This window comes from Pseudopipra pipra, chromosome 7 (assembly GCF_036250125.1).
Source record: "Pseudopipra pipra isolate bDixPip1 chromosome 7, bDixPip1.hap1, whole genome shotgun sequence".
Taxonomy (NCBI): domain Eukaryota; kingdom Metazoa; phylum Chordata; class Aves; order Passeriformes; family Pipridae; genus Pseudopipra; species Pseudopipra pipra.
Window position 1 is genome coordinate 13,825,870 of NC_087555.1, and position 23,914 is coordinate 13,849,783.

The following is a 23,914-nucleotide window of genomic DNA, read 5'->3' on the forward strand; positions in this document are numbered from 1 at the left end:
CCAAATCAGTCCCCAAGAACAGAAGGATGCCATTCCTCACTGACCTTTTGAAGCAAGTGTGGCCAATAAAAGATTTTTTAAGTGACAGGAATGACAATTCACACTGAAATACAGGAACTAAACCAGAACAGGATTCAGTTTTCTTCCAAGAAAAATACCTGTTAATGGTTTAGGTACTGCTCCCACACAGTCTGACTCAGGTACACACAGTATGAACACACTGTGATCTTTTGATCTCAAGGACTCCTCAATTACAATAACTACCACAGACTACAGCAAGACTGAACACTTGCTGTTTCAGAAATACAAATATGAACCTGGCTTCTATGAGCTTACATGAACTTCAACCCTGAAAGTCAAAAAACACATGCTGGGGACAGGGAGCTTTTTAGATTTGTTTGATGAGGCAAATAGTAATTACCACTAGATAGCCTAGGTGGAAGAAATTCCCTCTGGACAGTTACAGAAGTAACAGGTAACATCTGACCAGCGAAATCACTCACCCATTCCAAAGAAATTTCAGAGAACATTTTCTGTTTTTTGGGTGAACTCCAAACACTGCCATGCATTGGATACAAAGTGTCTATTAAAAAAAAAAACAAACACCTAAAATCTATGTATCAATTTCTCTATGTTTCTTTACTCCCACCAAGAGTCTAGACAGCTTCACTGAATAAAACACTGATGTTTTAGATAACTCATCAAATAAAACAAGCTGTTATCCACCAGCAGATGTAAGAGTTGAGTATCCAAAGTCCCAAACAGCATTTCATCCACGTGCACGTGCACATACAGACTCGTGTTTTACACATTATTTAGAGCTCAAAAGGAGTAGAACAGGTCCAAAACAGAACTGTGGTACATCCAAGGTAGAATCATTATCAGAGAAAATGAAACTTGCTAAGGAAAGGAATGGTCTTACTTTAAGTTTCTTATGCTTTACTAAGATACAACAACCAAAAACAGTGTCAAGAACACTTCAGGTTGCCATGTGTCTTAAAACTCCTAGGCAGGAAACTGCACGTCCAAAGTAACAGAGTAACTTTGTACTTCATAAAGTATATCCCTGCAGTTCTTGCCAAAGAGAGGCTTTTCTGCTTGCCTGGTATTTTCTGAATGGTCTGAAAGTCAGAACCCAGTAAGAGCAGCAACAGAGGTGACAGGCTGTTGCAGAGCTACACATGTGAAGGGTCAGGCCCAGATCACATTTGTTTGCTTCAATGAAATAACATTTCTTACCTGCTGAAAGCAGAAAATGCTGGATTTCTCAGTTCACAAATCAATATAGGATAAGATGACACCCCATTTTTAGTCAGGGAAGAGATTAAGGACATACTTACTGAGAAGGCATTTGCTGAAAAACAATGAAATATAAAGCAAAAAAAAATAACTATGTTCTAAAATGCTAGGACAAGTTCCTGGGGTTTTAACTGACTGTTTGTTGGGTTTTTAGCTTTTTCTAGCTTGAGATTGAAGTCTTATTCTAATGAATGACAGTGTCTAGAATGATTCCTCACAGTATCTTCTTAACCATCATCACTGAATGTTCATATACTTAAAAAGAAATAACTACTTTTGAAAAACAAAAGAATGGGCCTCTTGTGAAAATAAAACACTAAGGGTAGCCTGGAAGCTCTGGGCAGCACTCAGGTATGGTAACCATCTACCTCGGCTCCTAAATGCTCTCCTGTAGAAGGGTCATCTTGAAGAAAACACATCTGTGGTTCCAAAAAAATCCTAATATCACAAGTGGGGAGAAGTTCTCTTACAGCACAGTACATAACTCTCAGCTGAGGTACACAACAAACATCTCAATATGTAAAGAAAAGGTCTGAATAAGTTACCTGGTGTAATGCATACCAGCACTTGCCAAATGAATATTGAACAGTTACTCTAACGTGTGTTTTACCTTAGGGCTGCAAGTCATGTTTGTGTTCAATATCAAGCCACTTAAAAGCTGTTTACCATCATTTCCTTTATGTGTGGGAGAACACTTTAGGAATTACTATGCAAATATTTACCAAATGTTAAATTAAAGCCGGGTCACATGAATGCACAAGTGTGATGTAGGCAGAGCAGTGACATAAATTTTAAAAAGTGGGTTTGACATTCATGTTGTCACAGAATCCTAACTTAGCTGTTACACCTAATGCAACACCTTCACTGTTCAAATAGTCTAAAATAGGTTCAAGAATTCTTCTATGCATTTATTTTCAGTCAAGACACACATTCAAGTGAAAGACCAATCAGTCTATAATTAAAGACTCCCACTTATTGTTAGTTTTTAATATACATCTATGGATTCACATTTTTAGTGTACCAAAAACTTGGAGTATTCTTGACTCTTTTTGTTCCATACTCAGATAGAAAAGTATCACTCTACTTTTCTGAAAACTAAGCAACATACTTAATAAATGTTGCAGTCTATATCGCATATTTCAGATTGTTAATGAGCAAGAAAATCCTAACAAGTTTAAACACATTTTGGCTGGACCATCAGTCAAATAAACACCACCACTTAATGATTTCACAATTAATTATTGTTTGATGCTGTTATTTGTTCTGCTGTGCAGAATGCATAAAATTAATTGCAAACCCTATATTGGAGTTTTTAATTTAAATATAGTAACGATAGGATGCACTAAAAAATTCAGCAGTAGGAATGACTTAGACTGCCCCCACAATTGCTTCTCAGGTTGATATTTTAGAAGCACTTCCATATTAATGCTTCACTACAATGAACAGACCAATGAAATATAGCATGAGAAAAGGATGTATTAAAAAATGGAAATCACATATGCTTGCTCCACATCCACAGCAACCGAGTAAATGCCAGGTGAAACTTGGGGGGACGGATTGGCCTCTGGCCACACTGTTTCTTGTCATTTAGACAGTGTAAAAGTAAGATTAAACCCCCCACAATCATAAGTTATTTTCCAATAAAGGGGATATTCAAGGTTAAGGTCAGTAAGAGAGAGCTATTCTACCACTCAATTATTTTTAGATTATATATTGCAATGTGATCTATTACCTCAATATATTAAGAAGTATTTAATGATTTCTATAAGCATTCTAAGGCTACATGGTGTATCATTATCCACAGCCAAACAGCACTCAGTATTAGTTACTCTCAAACCACAACTTGGGGAGCAGAGCACAAAAAGTGAATTGGAGAGGAACAGATGGATGAGACTGGTCACAGCCTCAAATTTCATCTCTAAATCCTCCTCAAAATTTATCACTGAATTAGAATAGCCTTGAGCACTTTGGGTTCCTGTACCAAAACCACCTCCAAACAAGCTTGAAGTGGCACTTCTAGGCAAAGTGCATTTCAGTTGCCACCAACAGGGCTGCCATCATCACTCCTAGTAGGAGCGGGGCTCTGGTTTTATGGCAATATGAACACTGAGCTTCCAAAATCAAGAGCTGATCAGGAACCAAGTGTTTGCACACTACATACTATCACTGCTAGCTGTTACATATTCCTCAGCCACTGTCACAGGGATTTCTCAAGAGTGATCTGGAGCTGAACAGTCAGATCTCAGCAACAACACAACATACATGCACCTGAATGTCCTAAGAGATAGCCTAAAAAAAAAAAAAAAAAAAGAAAGCATCACACCCTGTCTGTTCCAGACATTCACTGAATTTAGCAGTTCCTAGAACAGACTTGATCAGAATAAGCCTCCCTGTCTGAAGTATATGAGTATACATCACATAGATACATAGATAGGCAGATAGACATACATGAGTACAAATTAGGTCTTTTTTTCACAAACTTCGAAAAATAGAGAAAAACCAACATTTAGGTTCCACTGCTCAGAAAGTTCCCAGAGTTTAGTCTGCATTACAGTACAACAGAGTAAGCTACAAGCCCACATTTCTAGGTCTCGCTGTTGAAAATGAGTTCTTACCTGGAATTAATTACATTGTCTTCATAGCTCTATAGTTCAACTGCATAACATTAACTGACACATTTCCAACCATTTCCAGTTAGAAATTCAAAAGCTGCAGAAACCTTCAAGATAACACAAGGAAGAGAAACAGCACAGTGAGACAGTACAAAAAATTCCTTGTGTATTCCACAGTATTATTGTTCTCCTTCACCAATAGTCTGAATCTACTTGCATTAGAAGTGAAAATGCTTCAAGATGCTAGAGAAAAGATAAAACTTCTTTATATCCTTCTACCAGCTGGAGTGACACACATTCTCTCAAGTTATTAATATTCAAGAAAGATCTGTACTGAGTGAGCTCAAAGACAGAAATTAAAGCTGAGGTAAGGGCAAAGGACAAGGTAGCCTGCTCAGAGAGAAACTGCTTTTAAGTTTCCAGCAATAAAACTACAGAAAATCAGGCAATAGAAATAGTCTGAGAAAGGTGACCGTAAAAGATCCTTCCTACTCTGTCTTCCAGTTGAAATGAAGTACTATAAAATAAAGCCACACAAGAAAGGGTCTTAATAGATGAATTCTACCTTAACTGAGGGTGATAGAGAACAGAAAGAAGATCATTCCAAGCAATCAAACTTCTGAGTTCACAGAAGACAAAGTTCTTTGCTTTTCACAGTAAATTTAGCAGGGCTGACTAACAAGCTTTCAACCCTTATGCCAAAACATGATTACAGGAAGTAAAGCCAGTCTAAATAATATATCCATGATGCTTTGCTTCTGGCTAAAGTATATTTTGATTTTCAGATAGGTTAAGAAGTTTTATTCACACAGTAAGATAATACAGAAGAAACTTTGCTCATCCTAAAAGGAATAAATTAAACATTCAAGTATGAGCTGAATCAAAGATTGTTTTCTTCAAAACAACTTCCCATACTGTTTAGAAAACCCCCTTTCAGACTACAGCAGAGGAGGCTATTCCATGTAAACAAACTATTTTTTAAAAAAAATTAAATCTCATTCTATGTATTTTCACACACACTAAATTTTTGTTCAGATTCATTCACTTTATCTTTTAACACCAGTTGAGAAAAACATATCCCTCCCCCAAGCTTTTTTTTTTTTTTTAAATCACAACTGGATGTGATGCAGCCAAATGGTGCAACTACAAAGTAGGAAAGGAGTTCTGAAAAAAAAATTACATAAGGTCACTTTAAATACTCGATTTCAAAAGTTTCTGGTTTTGAGGGTGCTAAAAGCCTGGTGTCAAAAGGGGAACTAATCAGATCAGGTCAGTATAGAAACAAATTTATCTTTGTCACAAAGGTTGGCTTTATCTCAGTACACTTGCAGGTTTTGTGAAGTCTGGTCACCCTGTTTGCCTTGCTGGCTCTTTAGGAGGGAAGTGGAAAGAGCACAACAAAGACAATCAAACAATTCACGCATAAGGCCTGTGGACTACCACAGATATGTGACAAAATATCTGTTACCCATCCAGGAAAGGGCAGGAAAATCTTCCCTTGTCCTTTCAAGGCACAGTTGACAACCAAAATGCATAACTGCTTTTTAGTGTTGAGAATAAGACTAACACAGCACAAGTATAGCTCAGCACCAGCTTCCTATTTGACACCCTAAATGGTTTAAAAAAATCACTAGTCAATCCCTAGTCACAGAATATTTCTTGATCTTTAGCCATCTTCAAACTATTATGCCCTGAGAAATTAATGAGACGAGGTATTACTATAACTACCAGTCAGAACACAACAGCCAGGGACTGATAATCACTTCTTTCTGTCATCTTCACCTATTCCCTTCACATCACTAGACATCAAACTTCATTTTGGATGTATGAAACTCATTCTTCTCCCATTCTTACACTTATGCAGTTAACACATTGTGTTTTCCTTGACTAGCTGTAACTGGTAAACCTTTGGTTTTATAGCAGTCACCTCGTTACAGCAAGACAGGCTTAGGCATCAGAGACCTCTCAAGGTGAAGATGTGCTACAAGCAACAAGGCACACAGGTTATACACAGTTTCATCTGATAAACATGTCCCAGATCACATTTTAAGATAAAGATCCTGCTGTGAGATCCTGGAAGACAAAGCACAGAACATAAGCACAGTGAAAGTTCCTCAGACAGGTTATAAAGCAAAGGGAGCACGGTGCATGGGCCAATCAACGCTTACAAAGTGTAGGTCACAGCAGAAAGGAAGGACAGGGAACCTCTTCTGTCCCTCAGAGACAGTGTTTGCAAAGAGGGACTAGAATATTTCTTGTTCTCTAGACATCTTTAAACGATTATGTTTTGAGAAATTAATAGGACTATGTACTGATAATACAAAGCCTTCATTTTTCACAAGGCCAGGAAGGTATTTATTCATCTCACTAGTGAACTCCACTGTCATCAGAAAGCAGAAAGAAGAGAGAGTTGGTTTATACTGGCAGTTGAATATGCAGGGGGAAAAATACCCATCTTCCAGGTCAGGTCTGAGGAGGAAAACAGAAAAAGCTGCTGATACCTTCCTAGCATGGAATTCTCAACAGTCAGAGCACAGATATATAAATCCAAAATGACCCAGATTATTTTAACTAACACTCTAGCTTTGATTTGATTTGCAGCACTGGAACCCTTCAAAAATAAGAGAATTCTGATTTTATATTGAATCTGAATGAAAACCACTCTCTCAACATGATCCACTGTCTGCATATTGTCTGAATACAATATGACATAGAGAATACATCAGCAGAGGATCACATAAGCCAACCTTTACACTACTCTCCAACACTTAAGAAGATCATTTCAAGTGAAGAAGAAGTATGCCTGCTTTGGTTTTCCCAGGAGAGCTGGAGAGATGCAATTAGACAGAGGTCTACACACTGCATTGTAACAACTACTAATAAACTTCCTTTTTAAAGCCTCAGTTGAAACTGGAGCACACTGTATGCCAGGCACTGAATCCAAGATAGTTATACAAATGTAAGAATGCAAGTGTAAACTGATCTCCAGCTATAAACTAAAATTATCCTTTTAGTTCATCAAGTCCATTAGACTAGACTGCTTCAACAATGCAGATACACAAAAGACTCCCCCCTGTCTAAAATAACAAAACATCTCTAAGTAAACCTACAACATTTTAGGCTTTAACTTCCATATCCCAAATTCTGTGTCACATATTAGCTACAATATTCAGAATAGTATTGTTATGCTAATAAGCAAACTGCTACACAGCCCCAGGCACCTAGCAAATAATTAATCAGCATTGAGTCTGGCTTTTTGTTTAATTATCTGAAGGTAATACTGGGAGGGCTAATGGACCACAGCCATGATTTCTTAAAATCCAACATAAAGTGAGCAGACAGAACTATAAAGCTACTCCTTCAAATTGCCACGTTTTTCTCACAGAAATGAGGGGGGGGGAAACTTAAGAAAGTAAGAGAGGCACATGTATAAGAGTACTGTATTTCGAAAGTAAAGTCCAGGTTAAGTGAACAACACTATTATTTTGCCAACTAAAACTGATGACACTTTAAATTCAAACCATTCAGTACAGCTACAGTTAAAAAAAAAAGAGGCTGACTGTAAATTCACCCAACTCTGTGACAAATTCGGCACTGAAGTTTACCAGATCTTGAAAAACAAATGATAAATGGCTCAGCACCTACAGCAAGAGCAGCCAGCACTTCAGTCCTGCATCTACAAACCATCTAAGATTATTTTATTTACAACTGCTTGGGCCTTCCTTTGATAAAATGATTAATGCATTTGCAGCTGACACCACACTGCTTATCAGGAGCAGCTGTGAGCTTCAAAGATGTGATTGAGTAACACCAGACTCCGAACAGAGCAGAATACAAATGCCTGTAAGACAATGCAGATCAGGTATGCTGAAATCCTGTAAAACTTCAGCATAAACTGACCTTTAGACAAAGCTCGAGTGAGAAAAAGCCAGTAGTAAATTATAGGAGTACATCCTTAATTCCACATAGGAAGCCATAAGGTATTTTTTGGAATTTCACAGAAAACAGCAGGACTTTTCTGCTGCAGTACCATCTTATTTCCTGCATGAATCAACCACTGACTGAGGCTGGGGAGGAATTTTGCCAGAAGACTGCCAGCCTTGCAGTGTCAGTAAGATAAGCCAACACCCAGGCCACCACTCACCTCTCACATGTCCAAAGATGGTGCTTTTCAGCAATGTCACCAATTCCCACCAGTCTCAACTCTAATCAGTTCTCTCCATGCTCTCTGACACATACTAGCAGGTACAGTTCATGGCTCTCTTTAGAGAAGTATGAAGTGTGGATCTGGGGTCTCTTTCCTCACTCAGAGAAAATAATGACCCTTCACAGCACATTCAGTGACTGTGCTCCAAAAATCAAGCCATTAGGGACAATCATAGGCCCAGGGCTACAAAGATGGTGAGACAGCCAGGGTAGTTTTAAACACCCAAAGCATTAGAAGTATTTGAAGATGTAAGAATAGTCCTTTTGAGACAGAAGTTAAGTTCATTACAAGAAAAAACAAAAAGAAAAAAAAAAGAGAAAAGGTGGTGGGGGAAAGTTACAGACTTGAAATGGGATGTGCAAGGAGGGAAATAAAGGATTTTCAACCATACAAGTGTTGGAACAAGGTCTGTAGGTCTGTACTAGATGATGCTGTTACATGACATTTTGCTCTCACATGAAATACTGAATGAACCAGCTTCCCTTCTCCCTTTACTTCTCAGTAGAAAAAAACGACCGGGTCAAGAATACTCTGAAGGCACAACTAACAGTCAAGCACTGTCTCTAATTCCAGTCAGCTTCACTGGTTCTGACTATTGTTTGAAAGAAAATGAGAAGGAAGTTTAAAAAATAATAAAAATATTTACCAGGTTAATTTGACACTGGGGGAATTATTATATAATCTCTCTTACATTTCATGCTATATTAATAGAATTTCGATTATCATAGTACAATGTTGATAAATTTTAGTATTTGACTTCCAAGATACAGCAAATACACCTGATGAACAGCCGAAACAACCTCTACCTCTAATCATAGTGCAGAGCCAAGCGACAGAACTGGATGAAACCCAAACAAGGCTCCTGAGAACAACTTCCACCTTCACCTGACTGAAATACAGAACATGCCAGAATTAACACATCATCAAAACTTTATGCCATATGCCTCATGAACTGGATTTTGGCCAGATAGAAAACAGAGAAGAGAGATTATTTACTCTTTTCACTGAAATTTAATATCACTAGTGTGCAGAAGGGTTCTGCCTGCCTGCCCCTGTCCCAAAGCACAAAAAGGACTGCTCTCCTGCTTCTCCAAGTGTCTTCTGGAAAACAGAATCACAAGAGAGTTGGGAAGGAAGAGCTTCAGAGATTTAAAAGGAAAAAAGAAGGCAGCAAAGCAAAATCAAAGTTACTGAAAAACATCTAACAGACAGGGAGGTCTAAGTAAGTCAAGTGAGACATTCAGTCCAAATGTGAGAAATGATACCTGAGGCACATGTTCCAGTTACTGTTTTGCAGCAACTTTCTCCAATCCAGAGCTTGCGAGAGGGTCACACGGAAACTCTCCCTACACAATTTTAATCCAGTCAGTACGACCCCACAATAAACTTAAAATGAAAACAACAGCTGGTAAGCCAACTTGATTAAGTGCTGCATTTGCATATATTTTGCATCAGTCCTGAGATGCCATTATAACTTCAGTTTTCATTTGCAGCCTCGTGCCATCCATCACTGATACAGATGAGTCCAATTCATTTTTCACTCAGCTACCTCATCCATTCTCTTCGGGTTCCAGAACTGTATCCCACATGCATTAGCTCCACATACTATGCCATGCTCGAGCACCAACAGAAACGAGAAGTAAAATTAAACAAAGACTTATTGAAAATGCCTACAGCAAACGGGACCGAACACAGCCATTATTCGCAAGAACGCTCAAGGCTAACCAGGTTACAGGAGTGTTTTATCACAACCCACCGGCCTCAATAGGGCTGCCAGAGTAACAGTTCCCTTCTCATTAACTGAGATGATTGTATCTGTTTCCCAACTCACACACACAAAAACAGGTAGAAAGCCGGTCAGTGACAAGTTCAGCCACAAGATGCTGAAGGCTTTTCAGCAAAGTAATTGGATCTACTTCCGCTACATTTTATCACTACAAGTGGTGCCTAAAAAGGAAACCAGCACATGCAATGAAGCAGTTGATTCTCTTCTTTAAGTGGCTGCTAAGTAAGGACACAGCCATTGTCAGTTAATAGAACAAAATGATAACATCAGAATTTGCTGGTCTAATGGTCACAAAGTAAGTGATTTCGCCTCCTGCAGAACCTGCAACAGCTTTGGTTGCATTATTAAAGGCATCTCTTACATTATGAGCTTAGGCTCCAAAACCAAAAACAAACAAACACAAAAAACCCAAATGAAACAAACAGAACAAACCAACCAACCAAAAAACCAAATTAAACAAGGAAAACAAAACAAAAAACAAACAAAACAAATCAACCTAACAAAAAAAAAAATCCCCCTCCCCCCCACAAAAAAAAAAAATAACAGGGAAAAAGCCTGAAAATTCCTCAAGTGAGCTTTAGCGAGATTACAACAATATTAAACAGTTTGATCATTAAACTGTAGCTTGTATATTTCTATGGGAACTCACATACTTATCTAAAACATCATAACAATATATGACTCAAACTCACAGTCTAAACATTAAATCTAGCTTTATTCCCAAAAAGAAACTACATCTCAGAAAGCCTCCTGTATAAAACTTTTTCTCCCCAAACTGCAGAAAAACATTTTTTCACAAATGAAAGCCAGTAGTACGAAAGTTATCATGCACAAGATGTTTCTCAACTGAAGCAACACCACTTTGCAGAATGTTCATAGTCTGCTACAACCCCTTTCAAAACTACCACTGTCTGCAACACGGCACATGGAGCTACGACCTGCACTGTCTGGTCTACTTATGAACACTAACATCCTGGATTTTGCTACACCATCGAGTTGGGTGGGGTTTTTTCTACCCTAAAATCCCAGCTGATAAGCCAAACAGTTAATCTCTAAACGCACAATGCATAAAAGGGATCATTTCAAACCAGATAAATGGAAGACACTTATAATCACCACAGCATTCACATCTGAATGGCAGTTAAACATAAAGACACACCAAGCATTCAGCCATCTGCAAAGAAGCTGGTTGTTTGTATTTTTTCATATTGTTTATTCTCAAACTCTTAAGGCAAGAGTCAGAGGCTGACCAAGACTTCCATTCAGTGAGAGGCTCGTCTGGTATCTACAGCCATTAATGAACTGCACTATGAACAATGAGCCAGACTCCTCCACTTTCACTGCATTCAAAAAGACAGTTGTGTCACACCAAGACAATGTGTGCATACTGCCAGATGTATTTCACATTTGGAACATCTGAAGTTACCAAAAAAAAAATCTACCTAGTGTTGTCCTAACATCTGTGAATATGGCTCATTTAATGAAATTATAGCAATATGTATTTTATTCTTGCAGACAAGAAAGAATATTATACATACATGACTTCAAAACTCATGATATATAAACACAACCAAAGTATGTATCCAGTCTCTATTCAAAGATAAATGGTAGTAAAAGTTGCTGCAGCAAAACAAGAAAACACACTTCAAGTACAGCTACCAGAGACCCAGGATGACAAGAGGAGGACACAGTCTACCTTTAGCACTAAATTTTTAATAATACATGAAAGGTCTAATAAGAAAAAGCACCCCAAACGAAAAAAAGCAAATCATCTACTCCTTTCAAATTCTGACTTGTGGCAATTACTCTCTCACAACACACAAAATCCAATTTAAACAGAAAATGGCCTAAGCCAACATTTTTCCTGACTCAAGGATTAAGGGGCCAACACTGGCACACTCTGATCCATCTTACTTCAAGTGTGAGGATGTGAAAAGGATAAGCATTTAGAGCAATTATGTTTTGTTGAGAGTTCTGAAAAAATAAGTGGATTGAACACAGCAGTAATCATAAGGAGGAAAACACCCCCAGAAATAATATATTTAAAATGCACAGGCCATGAGTGTTCTTTTGAAGCATTTCTGAGTTACGTTGAGTATTCAGAGCAAAAATTAATTCTTAATTTTGCTCTTCACAAAGTCAGTGGAGTGGTTTCTATGAGGGTTTTTCAGGTACAGTTAGCACCTCCCATCAGTCAGCAGCAGATTGAGAGCTATCCAAATAACTGCTCCTGAAATATTAATCCAGAAAACTTCACTAGATTTTTGAGTGCTAGTCTTGCCTCACATAGATGAGTCATCATTTACCACTGACAGGGCAAACCCTAATGTTTTTTTTTCCCACACACATATCTACTTTTTTTCCCCTCAAAAAAAAATTCATCTTCCTTTTTCATTACAATCTAAACAACACCTGCATCATGACTACTACTATGCAAACATTGGCCTTTCTCTATGTACAACATTAAAATGTCAATAAACCTTCTCCTTTTTGTCACCCAACACAACTATTTCAGGTTTCCAGCTCTTTAGGGAGTTTTCTTCTTGTAGCTTGTAATGCCAGGAACTCCTGAAACATTTGTTCTGGATATTCATTAGAGCCAGCAGGGGAAAATTAACTGTGAATTGGCAGCAGCTCAGTTTTTCAAATGAGCCTAATTCTGTAGGAACTGAGCATGTTAACTGCCTTCAGCCCTTGAAATATTTCAGCAAGTCTTTCTACCACACATACAGCATGAAAAGATTCAATTCAAGGGAGTGATCTCCTCTCCAGTCTTGTATTCTTTGAGCAGACAAAGAACAGGTTGAGAGGTGCCAGAAACAGAAGATGACAGTCAAATTTTAAACATCAACTAAAAAAAAATACATATGCCATATTTGTTAAATAAGGCAACTGTGATAAACAGACTTCTGAAAAATATGCAAATAAAGTTAATTTCATATTAGTATACTGTTCTAACCTATTTTATAGAATAGGGAGGGGCAGGGGGGGCAACCCAGAGAAAGGCAGACAATTTCTATAGAAATCTCAGTATAGTGAGTAATCTAAAGAAAATACAATTGAAGTCAACGAGTCAAAGCAATGTATGCTACATTTTTTGCACACTAGAACAGACATTTCCACAAATTAACTCATACTCAGTAAGAAATAAGCCAGCTTGTAAAAACAATCTAATAGATTGTTGACTTACTGTAACCAATCATTTTATTTATTCAAAAAAATCATTATACCTTACAAAAATCACTGTTATAGCCAACAACTTTTTAAACCAGTATGAGTGGAAGAAATGTGGTTTGGAGGCAAACTGCATTTCAGAGTTCACAACGTATAAATATTTGATGGATGCGATACTATATTTGCCTCATTTTTTTCCTGCAAGCTTAATAAATACTAACTTTCTTTTTCCTAAAAGGAAGCCCTCTGGAGTCCTTACTCAGCAAAAAAAAAAAAAAAAAAATCCTGTATGACTTCTGGTTTCCATACAGGCTTTTATGTAGATCAACCCACAGTTCAAATAAAAAAATAAGACAATTAAAGAAAACCTCTTTAAAGAAATAACTTAAGCAGTGAATGGAAAACTTTGAGACTATGTATTTTAAAAGCAGAAGCTTGTTTCAGTTTAAAATAAATTGTACAGGTGAGATGCAGTACAATCATCCAATCTACTGATGATGAAGTACAACACAGAGTAGAGGACCAGAGGAAGTCAGTCACTTGGTTTTGTCCTGGACAGACTGAGGGACAGTTTTCATTGCACAACTACCTCTGAAAGAGAAAAGGTACAACTCATCTGTTTTAAGCTTAAACTGCTGCAGAACAGCAACATCACCTTGACAAGTAGCCTTCTTTACTGCTTACCCTACTTCTGCACTGCTGTATTTCTGTCCCACGTTTGTGGGGTTTAGCATCTAGGACTGATCAAAAAAAAATTCTGAGATGAAACCACTCCACCAAAATCCTTACTGAAATAGTCATGAAAGCCATATAGAAAAAAGTTGCAGCTGGCAGAGAGAAAATTTTCATAGTTGCTCAACCAGGGGTCCATACGAAAGACGTTCTGCAACTTACCTCTAGGCAGGAACAGCAGGGTTAGATGGCACATGCAGTTCTGACAAGCTATGGAGGAAGAACTTAGTTAAGCTGAGTTCCAGGTCATGTACTGTCTTCTTCATTCATGAAACTCATCACTTACAAAAGGTCTGTATCCAAATCAGCCTGCAGCCAACACTTCCACTAACAGCAAAGTCTTAAGAGTCTTAAATCTGCAGTCTAGTTTCACCACTGGCTTGTGCTCAGAAATAAAACAATTGGCAAGCAGAGAATGTTAATGGAAGGCTTTCTAACACTCAAAATACTATCCACCAAATGAGTATCGCAGAGAATTTAAAAAAAAAAAAAATTACCATCATCATTTTGGACAAAGGTCAGAGGAGGCAAACTGTGTCACTAAGAACTGCATTCAACAAAAATGCCTGACCTACAGAAATTGAAGTGAATGGTACCTACATTCAGCAGTGGTTATAGACTCCTTGAAACACAGAAAAATGGAGGAATTATAGCACAAATCCCCTACATAAAACTCTAGTCTTAATCACCATTAATGACATCCAGCACTGCACAATTAACCAAAAAAAAAAAAGAAAGAAAGAAAGAAAGGCTAGGAAAGACTACATGCCCTCGAAAGTTCTAGTTTGAGAGTTTGAGGAGAAATATAAATAGGGAGCTACCTTACAATGGACATCACCAAAATCTGTGCAGACACGAGGCAGTCTGCCTGTCCCACAGGCACACCAGCCAAGAGGAAGCTGCAGAGCAGGTACAAGAACCTTTTCAACCAGTCCCCTTCTGCAGCAGCTGCAGATCACCCCTATGCTTACTGGGAGGACAGAACCCTGTAATGGCAGCTTTCAAGGAAATGTGAAAACATTGCCTCATCAGTACCTCCCTCAGCTGTCAGATAGTCTGCAGGCAGGTGCTCAAGAGTTTGGATACAGAACAAATCCACCGTGTACATGGGACTAACCCATCAGGATTCAAAGGTCCAAACAGAGACATGCTGGATTCCAACTTCTTTGGAACTGGAACTAGCCTTAGTTGACCTGTACATTGACACCCAAATTAAAAGACACAGGAGATGATTATATGAAGTATTTTTGTCTCCTCTGAGAAAATCTGTAACTTAGATATTCAGGTTTGCCAATAAAGAGCAACTCAACTGATGATGGACTGATGAGAATAATATGTTCTACAACAATATGAAAGTCTTCTAAGGTTTTAGGAAAGAGAGATTAATAGAGAAACTGATTAGTCAAAGTAAAAAAATAAAGCCACACAATTTTCCAGGAATGAAGATCTCAGTTTCTTTGGATTGTATCTAATTCTCCTTTAAGCATTCCATTTTCTTATACTGATCGAGAAATTACTTCATTTTTGTAAAGGAAAATTATAGGGAGGGTGCAAGTTATGATTCACCAGTAGCTAGTATTCTATCGGTAATCTGAAAGATATTCTATCAGATAATGTACTGCAAAACCTTTTGGCTCCATGGAGCCTCATCTTTGAAGTCAAATCCCTAACCAGGAAAAATAAAAAAGAGTCCAGTGCCAGCTGTTTGACTCTACCCATCAGACTGCATTCTGTGATCCCAAACACCAGTCACTGTTAGAGCACAATCACTCAGCTTCCCTTCATACCTGTGGTATCCTTAGCATAGGCTACAAGAAGCAGGTTCATTCAAACATTCTGTAGTTTTCTTTTTCCTACATATAACAAACAATAAACATGGAGGTAAGGAGTCTCCCTGTGGCAACAAATGCTGCCAGTGCATTCTTATGAAACTAATGAGCAACTTGTGTAAACCTCCCAGTTCGGGAGCATTCCCAAGAGCAAATCTAGCACTGGAGTAGTGCTGTGGCACCTGCCACAACAAAGCAAAGTCATCAGTTCTGAATGGATGTACTTACTGGCGACATAAAAATTACAGGTTTACACTGGAAAGTAAGAGATTTTGATTACATTAAAACATTACAACAGTTCACTTTAATGGAGGTGTCTATAGCACAATCATTAGGCATAAAAAGAAAAAAAACCCAAACATTTACAGAATCAAGTCTTACATATTTTCTCTTTAAATTGAGGATAACAGTCCAAAAAAGTTCTATCCAGTGCAATTAGTAAGTTCTAGTAACACAAAGTTTCCTTTACAAATAAGTTACTGAAGTAATCTTTAGGACATAATAAAGTACTGGTGATAAGACTTACAGATCTACCAACAACATATAACCTGAGGGGAATAAAAAATGCTTACATTAATGACCATGTTACATAAATACTGCAGTCTTTTTTTCCAGAAGTTCTTGTAACATGGTGCTTTTCTAAATTTCTCCTATGAAGCAGCTTTCTGAGTTTACCATTGTATTTGGGACACTCTATGGCCAGTGGAATGTACAAGACCATTTCTATCAGTAAGTCGCTCACATGAGCCTGTCAATTCTGTTTAGTCAGTTCCCTGACATAAAATGGGTATATCCTTATGCATAAGCAAGATTCAAGAATGAAATATAAAAATACAAAGCAGAATCTGTTTTCAATTATACTAATTGCTCGAGACCTTTAGCATTATCATATTCATTAAGGATGAAACACGAGCCTCTTAATGGGGGGCTAGAGGGAGTTTACAATAATGAAGCAATAGGTTTTCACGCCTAGGAAAGCTGCAGTTCTGACATTCGAATCATTAGGAAAGCCTAAAGAATGTTCTGCTCAACGGGGGAGGAAATCTGCTGCCTCAGTAGCAGGATGCGAGACGGCACAGAATGTTGTGCTTCAACTGGCCTATCACACTGAATGAGTGAGGGGGAAAGTACAGCCACTTAACATGAAATATTACGCCCAAATAACTTTATCTGTTAAAAACAAAAACATTCTGTTTTTCAGAAAATATCAATAGAACACAACCCTCCATGTTCAGTTACTTAAGGAAAAAAAACCCAAAACATTGTGCAGCAAGCAAAACACCCTCCTGGTTCCATCCTCTGCCAGAAATACCATTTGAGGTTTAAATTCCTTCTTCACAAATTCCTACGTGTCTACTTGGAGTTCATCTTCAACTGGGCAAAAGCACCAGGAAGCAGTCACTACTGAGAACTCTGTACTGCTCTTTAATGGTTTCCTCCTATGACTGCTTTATTTAGTTACTACACAAGGCTTTGCTGTCTCTCAAGTAATAACAACAGAATAATACTCAGAATTTGATTAATATGATCTGGGAGACAAAAACGGAAACTCAGTATTATCATATACACTGAAGTCTGACCTGCAGTATTTCCAGGATGAGTTATTCTCATTTTGCCTATTGAATTTCCACCAGTTTTATCCAGCTCTACCCTTCAACTGAGCTCCCTGGAAACACATTAACATCAGGTAACAATATTCAGCCAAAAGCCCAAGTTACTGGCAACAATCAACATCTTATAAGGGACAAAGGGATCAAAAATATTTTTTTCAGGTTACATAAGTACCTAATGTCCTCAAAGACATTTGCTATGACAAATCTGACTAAGTCCAATGGCAGTTTTTCTGTTTGGATTATAAACACCTGGGACAGAAGGAAAAGGAGACTGGAAATCTACCAAAAATCTCATAACATCAAACTAGTGGCAACAATACAACACAGGAGCAGACATTTTATGCAAAAGCAATTAAAAGGCAGACACTTTTTAACCCTCAATTTTTCTGGATCACTGTAAAAGGATTTCCAGGATCACTTTAAGAGACCCAAAGTTCTGCCAGTTGAAAGCTATTTCCAATCTCCATGAAATGTCACCACTAATGTTTTTAAGTCAATAAACAGTTTCCTAAATCATTTGTCTCCTTCCCTTTTCTTTACTCCTCCTGCTTACATGTCCTATCTTCCCAAACATGAGTCAGTCACTCAAATTCATATGATAGTAATGGGAAAGCAGCGTATCAAGTTATATTCTCATTTTTGAGTACAATATCACAGTGGACAAATGCAAAGGCTGGACACAGAAGTGATAATCAAGCTGTTCACTGACATACAGTTTCCAAGATTCACTAACATACTGCAGCTGATTAAGCAATGCTATGAAAAATATGGGAATTAAAGTACTTGAAGACAGAGCTTAGAATTGTTTTGGTAAAACAAAGATTATGGATTACCTCGTCCCTATTAGAGCAAAAAATAAAATAAACTAAGACAAACGGGGATAGGGAAAAAAAACAAACGTAGAGTCCAAGTCCAAGACAAAAGTGCAAAAGTGCTACACAGATACAACTCTATTATTCTGCCTTTATAAAGGACTAAATACTTGCAATTTGCCCAAAACAGAAAAAATGTTCATTAAAAAAAGGATTTCTTTCAAGATTTTTCACATATATCTTCTGAAGAAATCTTCTGATTATGCAAACTTCTTTCATAAGCATAGAGTTTGGAGTCAAAATAAATTATCATTCTCCCTTTCCCCAATATATTTAGAGAAACTACAAGAACATTTAGTACTCCTGATTGCTGGCTGATTTACAACAGCAACATCTAATTCCAGAAAACTAATTGTCACGTGGCTGGCAAGCAGGAACAGAAAGAAACTGAGAAAGTATTTTATTAGTAGGATTAAAAAATAATATAGGCAGCACATCTCAAACATCAGCTCTTTAAATACATCCAGTTTGGAAAAGATCAGTAATGCAACCCAAACAACCCACTTTTTTTTCACTCTAATCAAAAATGCACCATTCTTGAATTAACTCACTATATTATTGCTTCCTACTCGGTCTGACTGCCAATCAAAAACACCATTACCACTCCAGAATTAACTGCTGGCATCTGTACATTCTCATGAATGGAAACACAAAACAGAAACTGTAATGTCCATAACAACTCAAGTCCCTGTGAGACAGTTCAACAATTATTTGATTGTCTCTGTTGGCATTTCCAAAGGGAGGCCCACAAAGGCGGCTGAGAGTGAGCCACTTAAAAATTTCACTGTGCTTAAAGTGAGAAATCTTAAACAAGCAATTGTAGTGCTTATTGATTTTGCTACATGGCTTCCGTGTTCCACCCATTCAGCTGGTGTCTGTGAACAAGACTTCAGACAGCAAAGCAGTCATTTCAATTAAGCTGTCTGAGTAAGTGCTGGGTATGCAAACGGGAGTAAAGTAATACACAGGTGAGAAACACCACTCCCCCATCTCTGGCTCCTCCAGAAAGACAAAAAGCATATGGAACAGCAAAATATGTTATATGTTTTCCTTGGAAAAGTTTCCCTGCAGCTTAAAGAAAAGCCATTGTGGAATTCACTTGCCAGTCTCAAGCATTCTTTTCCCTGGGCATACATCACCTTCTGTACCAGGAGCACTCAAGGCCTCCGAGCGAGCAAGCAAGGATCCTCAGCTGAACCAAGGGCTGCACTGCAAAGCTGGTAATTCAGATATTGCCTCCAACGTGGGGGGAGTGGCATTTCAAAGGGCAGAGGTGTGAGCACACCTGGAGTGCATCTAGCCCCGTATGTATTTTAAGGAATTGCTTTCAGCAGGACTATGCAGATCCAGGCAACATCACAAGACAACATGGAAACCTTCAGTGCTGACCCAGAACCTCTCCTTCTCATTCACGTACTCGGGAAAAACAAACAAACAAAAGGTCTCTGACAATTCACTGCAAAACTATCAACAAGGTACCTTGTCCTGCATCCAAGGCTATGCCTTATAGCTACACAGAAGCAATCACACTACCAGGCACAGCAACTCAACTATTTTGCAGTATATCTGCTCTCACTCAAGCAAAGAATCCTAAATACAACTGATGACATGCAACTGCTCCCCAAGGCACCAAAAATATCAAGTTAGGGACTGGGCTGACAATAAGGAATCATTAATCCTACTGTATCTACCTGTCAGCGGGGAGCCTTAATGCACATTGCTAAACAGCAACAACAGCAGATCCTGAGTCACAAAAAAATTCCAAACTTCATTTTACTGAAACTCAAGTTACCTTCTGAGACGACAGTCACTTCCCTAGAAAATTCTTCACAATTCTCACAAAGAAGCTGATCAACAAAAAAAGTCTTAAATATCTAAGACTATCACATCATGATGATACTGTAGTTGATCCTACAATACAAAGTTCATAATTCCAGAGTTATTGGTATCCTCCAGTGAATCAGCCAAACTCTGCCCATTCAGAACTGCAACAGTATCTCTAATATCCACTAAATTCAGTAGCATCAAAAAACAATCACTGCCTGATTTTTCAATTGAAATGGGCCTAGTGTTTTGTTTCAGTTAATGAAGCAACTTTGTTAGCTGAGGCAGCTGAGCCTTCATGACCAAACCTTGCCAACACAGCCCAGTCAAGAGAGCAAATCAAACTTGCTAAGGAAACACAGCAGGCTACAATAACCAACTGCCCACAGAGTTCTCAGCTATCTACCAAAAGTCTCACAGAAATGAGAGACTTAATCATTTACTGCATCAACTTTCCTCTCATTACAAGTATAAAGAAGTGCTGAGTACTTTAAACCAATTCGAAAATTTTCTATTTTTATACATGTAAATTCAAATATTTTACAATTGTACATGAATTAATAATCTAATCTTGTATCTTCCCCTTTGCCAGACAAGTGACTGCAGTGTAATAGCAAAACTGGACTTCCCAAAATTCAGAGCCTCTCACACACATTTTTGTGCTATTTGACTGTACCATAACTAATAAAAATTTCCTAAGCTTGTATCCTAGCTAACTTTTTCATTTTCCATTCTGCAACTATGAAAGATATTCCTTGTATCAACTCTCCTCACCTCTCCAAATACTTTAAGCACTTTAGCAATACCATTTTCCACTTCATTCTTTTAAAAGATTTTAACACTTGAAAAAAAACCTACAAGGACATTTAACATGCCAACAGAATGAGCAGCATTCTGTCACAGAAAGCATTCTAAATATTTTGAAAAGAAAAACAAACATGCAGTTATCTTTAGCACAAACCTGTTTACATGCACACCTCACAGCAGGTTTTAGCTGCTGATTACCTTGAGATAATGCCATTCTCCGTAGGATTTTATATTTTTTTAAAGAAAGCTAATTATAGAAGGAGCCAAGAGAAGGAAAATGGCAAAACACCCAATTCATCATGTTAGATCAGACAAAAAATACTCCAAAAGGTAATAAAATTAATTGTTTGAGACACGTGTATGATCTATTTTACCAACCCCAAATTTTCCCCCAGGAAAGCAATTTAACACTGAATGATGCTTGTCAAGATAAGAAGAAATTTGTCTGTTTATCTTTTTGGCCAGTTCCACTGCAAATCATGTAGGCTGGAAGCCAGCTAATCAAAGCACTGCAAGAGAACTGTTTACATTTCCAGTGAACTGGGGGGGAGAGAAGGTGCAGAAGCCAAAAAACTTTTTTTCTAGTGATTTGTATGAAAACCTACTCTGCTTTTCAGGCCCTCGGGTTGCTCCCCCCACCCTGCCTCTTCATACACCCTTGTAGAAGCTCTAGCTCTGAAGCACCACTACTCAAGGTGATCAGCAATTTTTGAATGAACTGGCCTGTACGTGCTTTGTCCACCTACAGTGCAGAACAGGGAACTCAAAACTTCCATAAGGAAATAAGCCAGAAAGAAAAAAAGTTTCATTTGCAAAGGAAGAAATACAACAAGGTCAAAACCATGAACTCTGACCTCTGGCTCTCCAATACAAAAAGGCTGATGACTTTGACCTCACATTGAAGGGCACATAGGAGATGACTTCTTGATATAAAAAAAAATTCTTTAGATACTACTTAAATAGCCAATTGGTTACAAAATCATGAGAAACCAATTGAACTGTAGTACATCTTAAGTGTCCAGCATTTATCTGAACCTTTCTCACATTGTTGGAATTTCTATCCTATAATTGTTTATTGAGCCTTTCAGAACAGTCAGGGCTTCACCTAGAAGGGCAGGCACCCTTCTATAAAAAAAAGTAACTAAAGACAGAGGAAAAGGCATTTGATACAACGGCTTTGGAGGCCACTTTCAAGCCATCATCATGAGACTAATTCCAATTTCATCAGAAGCACAAATCAAAGCTGATATCAAATTTTAAACTTCTAAATTCAACTCAGCTGAAAGTAATTCTGGTTCTGATAAACCCCTCTCCTGAAGGGGTATTTTAGTACTCTGAACTATACTTCAGTGCAAAAGATCTCACTGACTGTTGGCCCTAACAGCACCAAAAATTCTATAAACGTCATGCAGTTATTACACACAGGCAACATTGTTAGGAAAAAGACTTTTCATACAAATTATTTGTCAAGCTCAATGTGTCTTAAGGCAGCTTAAAGCATGCCACTCAGAAGGACTAACACGGTGACCAAACAATCTCTACTAGACCAGTCTCAGCTGTTCATAATGTATTTAACATAACGGTGGCAAGTTTTTCTCAAAATAAACCTGCAAGAACAAGACTTTACTTCCAGTTTAGCATTCAGGACATCAAAGAATTGACTGGGCCCATAAGAAACCAGCACAGGTCACAAAACAGATCCCCTAAGACTTTGGCTGTACTTTTTACTCAGAGGTCTTAGGAGGATGGACAATCCTGCAGGCCCTCAATTCAGGACTTGTAACTGGAATTTCTTTCGCAAAGCAGTATTTGCAACACTAGGCCTTTCATCGGTATTGAACAGTACCCCATTAGCCTTCAGCACCTGCCTCTTGGAGGAAAAAAGAAAAAAGTATTTTTATGCTCAATTAGGTACAATCAAAGAAAAACTTAAGAGCTCCTTTCATGTAAGGGAAGTCACCTACCCATGCAGACAGCACCTCACTGGGCAGCTACTGCCAGAAAACACAAGCTTTAATGAAAATAACTCAATGTTACGCTTGAGTGTGTATCAAGTTTGTTAGTCAACACGCACAGCAATAACAGCCGTGGCCGTGTAGCTGAGCGGGACACGCTCCCAGCCCGCCGGCACCAGCTGGGCACACACGGTACCTGGCAGGGGCATCCCCGCTGGGGCCGTGCCCGCGGCCCCCGGCCCGGCAGCCCGACCGCCCCCCGGTCCCGCCGCCCCCCGCGCCGGCCCCGGGCCTTCCCCCGGCCGCCCCTCGCCCCGGGCCGGCTCCGCCACGGCCCGGCCGCCGCTCACCTTCTCCTGGGCCTTGCGGTAGCGCTGCAGCGCCTGCTGGGTCAGGTCCCGCACGCGGAGCTGCCCGTCCTTGCAGGGCACCACGATGCCGGTCCGCCCGAAGCACACGGTCACTTTCATCTCAGCGCGCCGCCATGCCCGCCCTGCCCGCCCTGCCCGCCCGCGATCGGCGCCCGGCCCGGCCCGGCAGGTGCCGCCCCGCGGCCCCGGGGGCGGGCGGCAGGTGCTCCCGCGGGGCTGGGGCTGCGCCTCCGAGCGCGGGCAGCGCCGGCAGCGAGGCCCGGCCGCGGCCTCTCCTTCCGCCGTGCCCGCCCCGCCCCGCGCGCCGCTCCGGGAGGCGCGGGCCGGGCCGGGCCGGGCGGGGCGGCCGCGGGCGGCGGCGCGGCTCGCCCGGGGCACGGAGCGCCGGGATGGGCTTAAAGGGGCCGCGGGGCAGCGCTGCCGGGACCGCCCCGCCGGCCAGAGCGCGGTGCCTCCGCGCCCCACGCTGTGCGGAGCGGGCACCCGGGGGCTCCCCGGCGGCTGCAGCCAGCGCTGCCCGCCCCGGAGCGACCGCCGTGAAAGGCTGACGCGCAGCAGCTCGGGGGCACCGCGCAGTGCGCGGTTAATGCGGGGCAAGGAGCTGTGTGCCCGGACAGCGCTGGTTTGTACCGCGGTGAGCACAGAGCACCCTGAGGCACAGAGCGGGCCCTGTGGCACAGAAAATACACCTGGAGAGAAATAGTGCGCAGTGACCTGCAGCGTGGTGCGGTGGCCAGCCCTTGCCCTACGAAGCTGTGGGACACACACGTGCACAGCTGCCCACCCCGACCTACCGAGACAGTGACACAAGACCTCGCATACACCTTGCCACT

The 23,914-nt window shown here is 39.8% G+C and overlaps 1 protein-coding gene across 6 annotated transcripts in view; it reads right to left on the minus strand.

The window, feature by feature from the left end:
• The window catches only part of PARD3B (par-3 family cell polarity regulator beta), a 406,048-nt gene extending 382,698 nt beyond the window's left edge, over positions 1–23,350 (minus strand). For 2 of the 6 annotated variants that reach the window (XM_064660625.1, XM_064660629.1), the window contains exon 1: positions 23,061–23,347. In XM_064660625.1, the coding sequence (XP_064516695.1) occupies positions 23,061–23,180 (120 nt within the window). In that variant the 5' untranslated portion in view covers positions 23,181–23,347. Of the gene's footprint in view, positions 1–23,060 lie in introns of all 6 variants that reach the window. The other 4 variants (XM_064660627.1, XM_064660626.1, XM_064660624.1 and 1 more) reach the window with 4 other exon arrangements.
• Between the last annotated feature and the right edge of the window lie 564 nt (positions 23,351–23,914).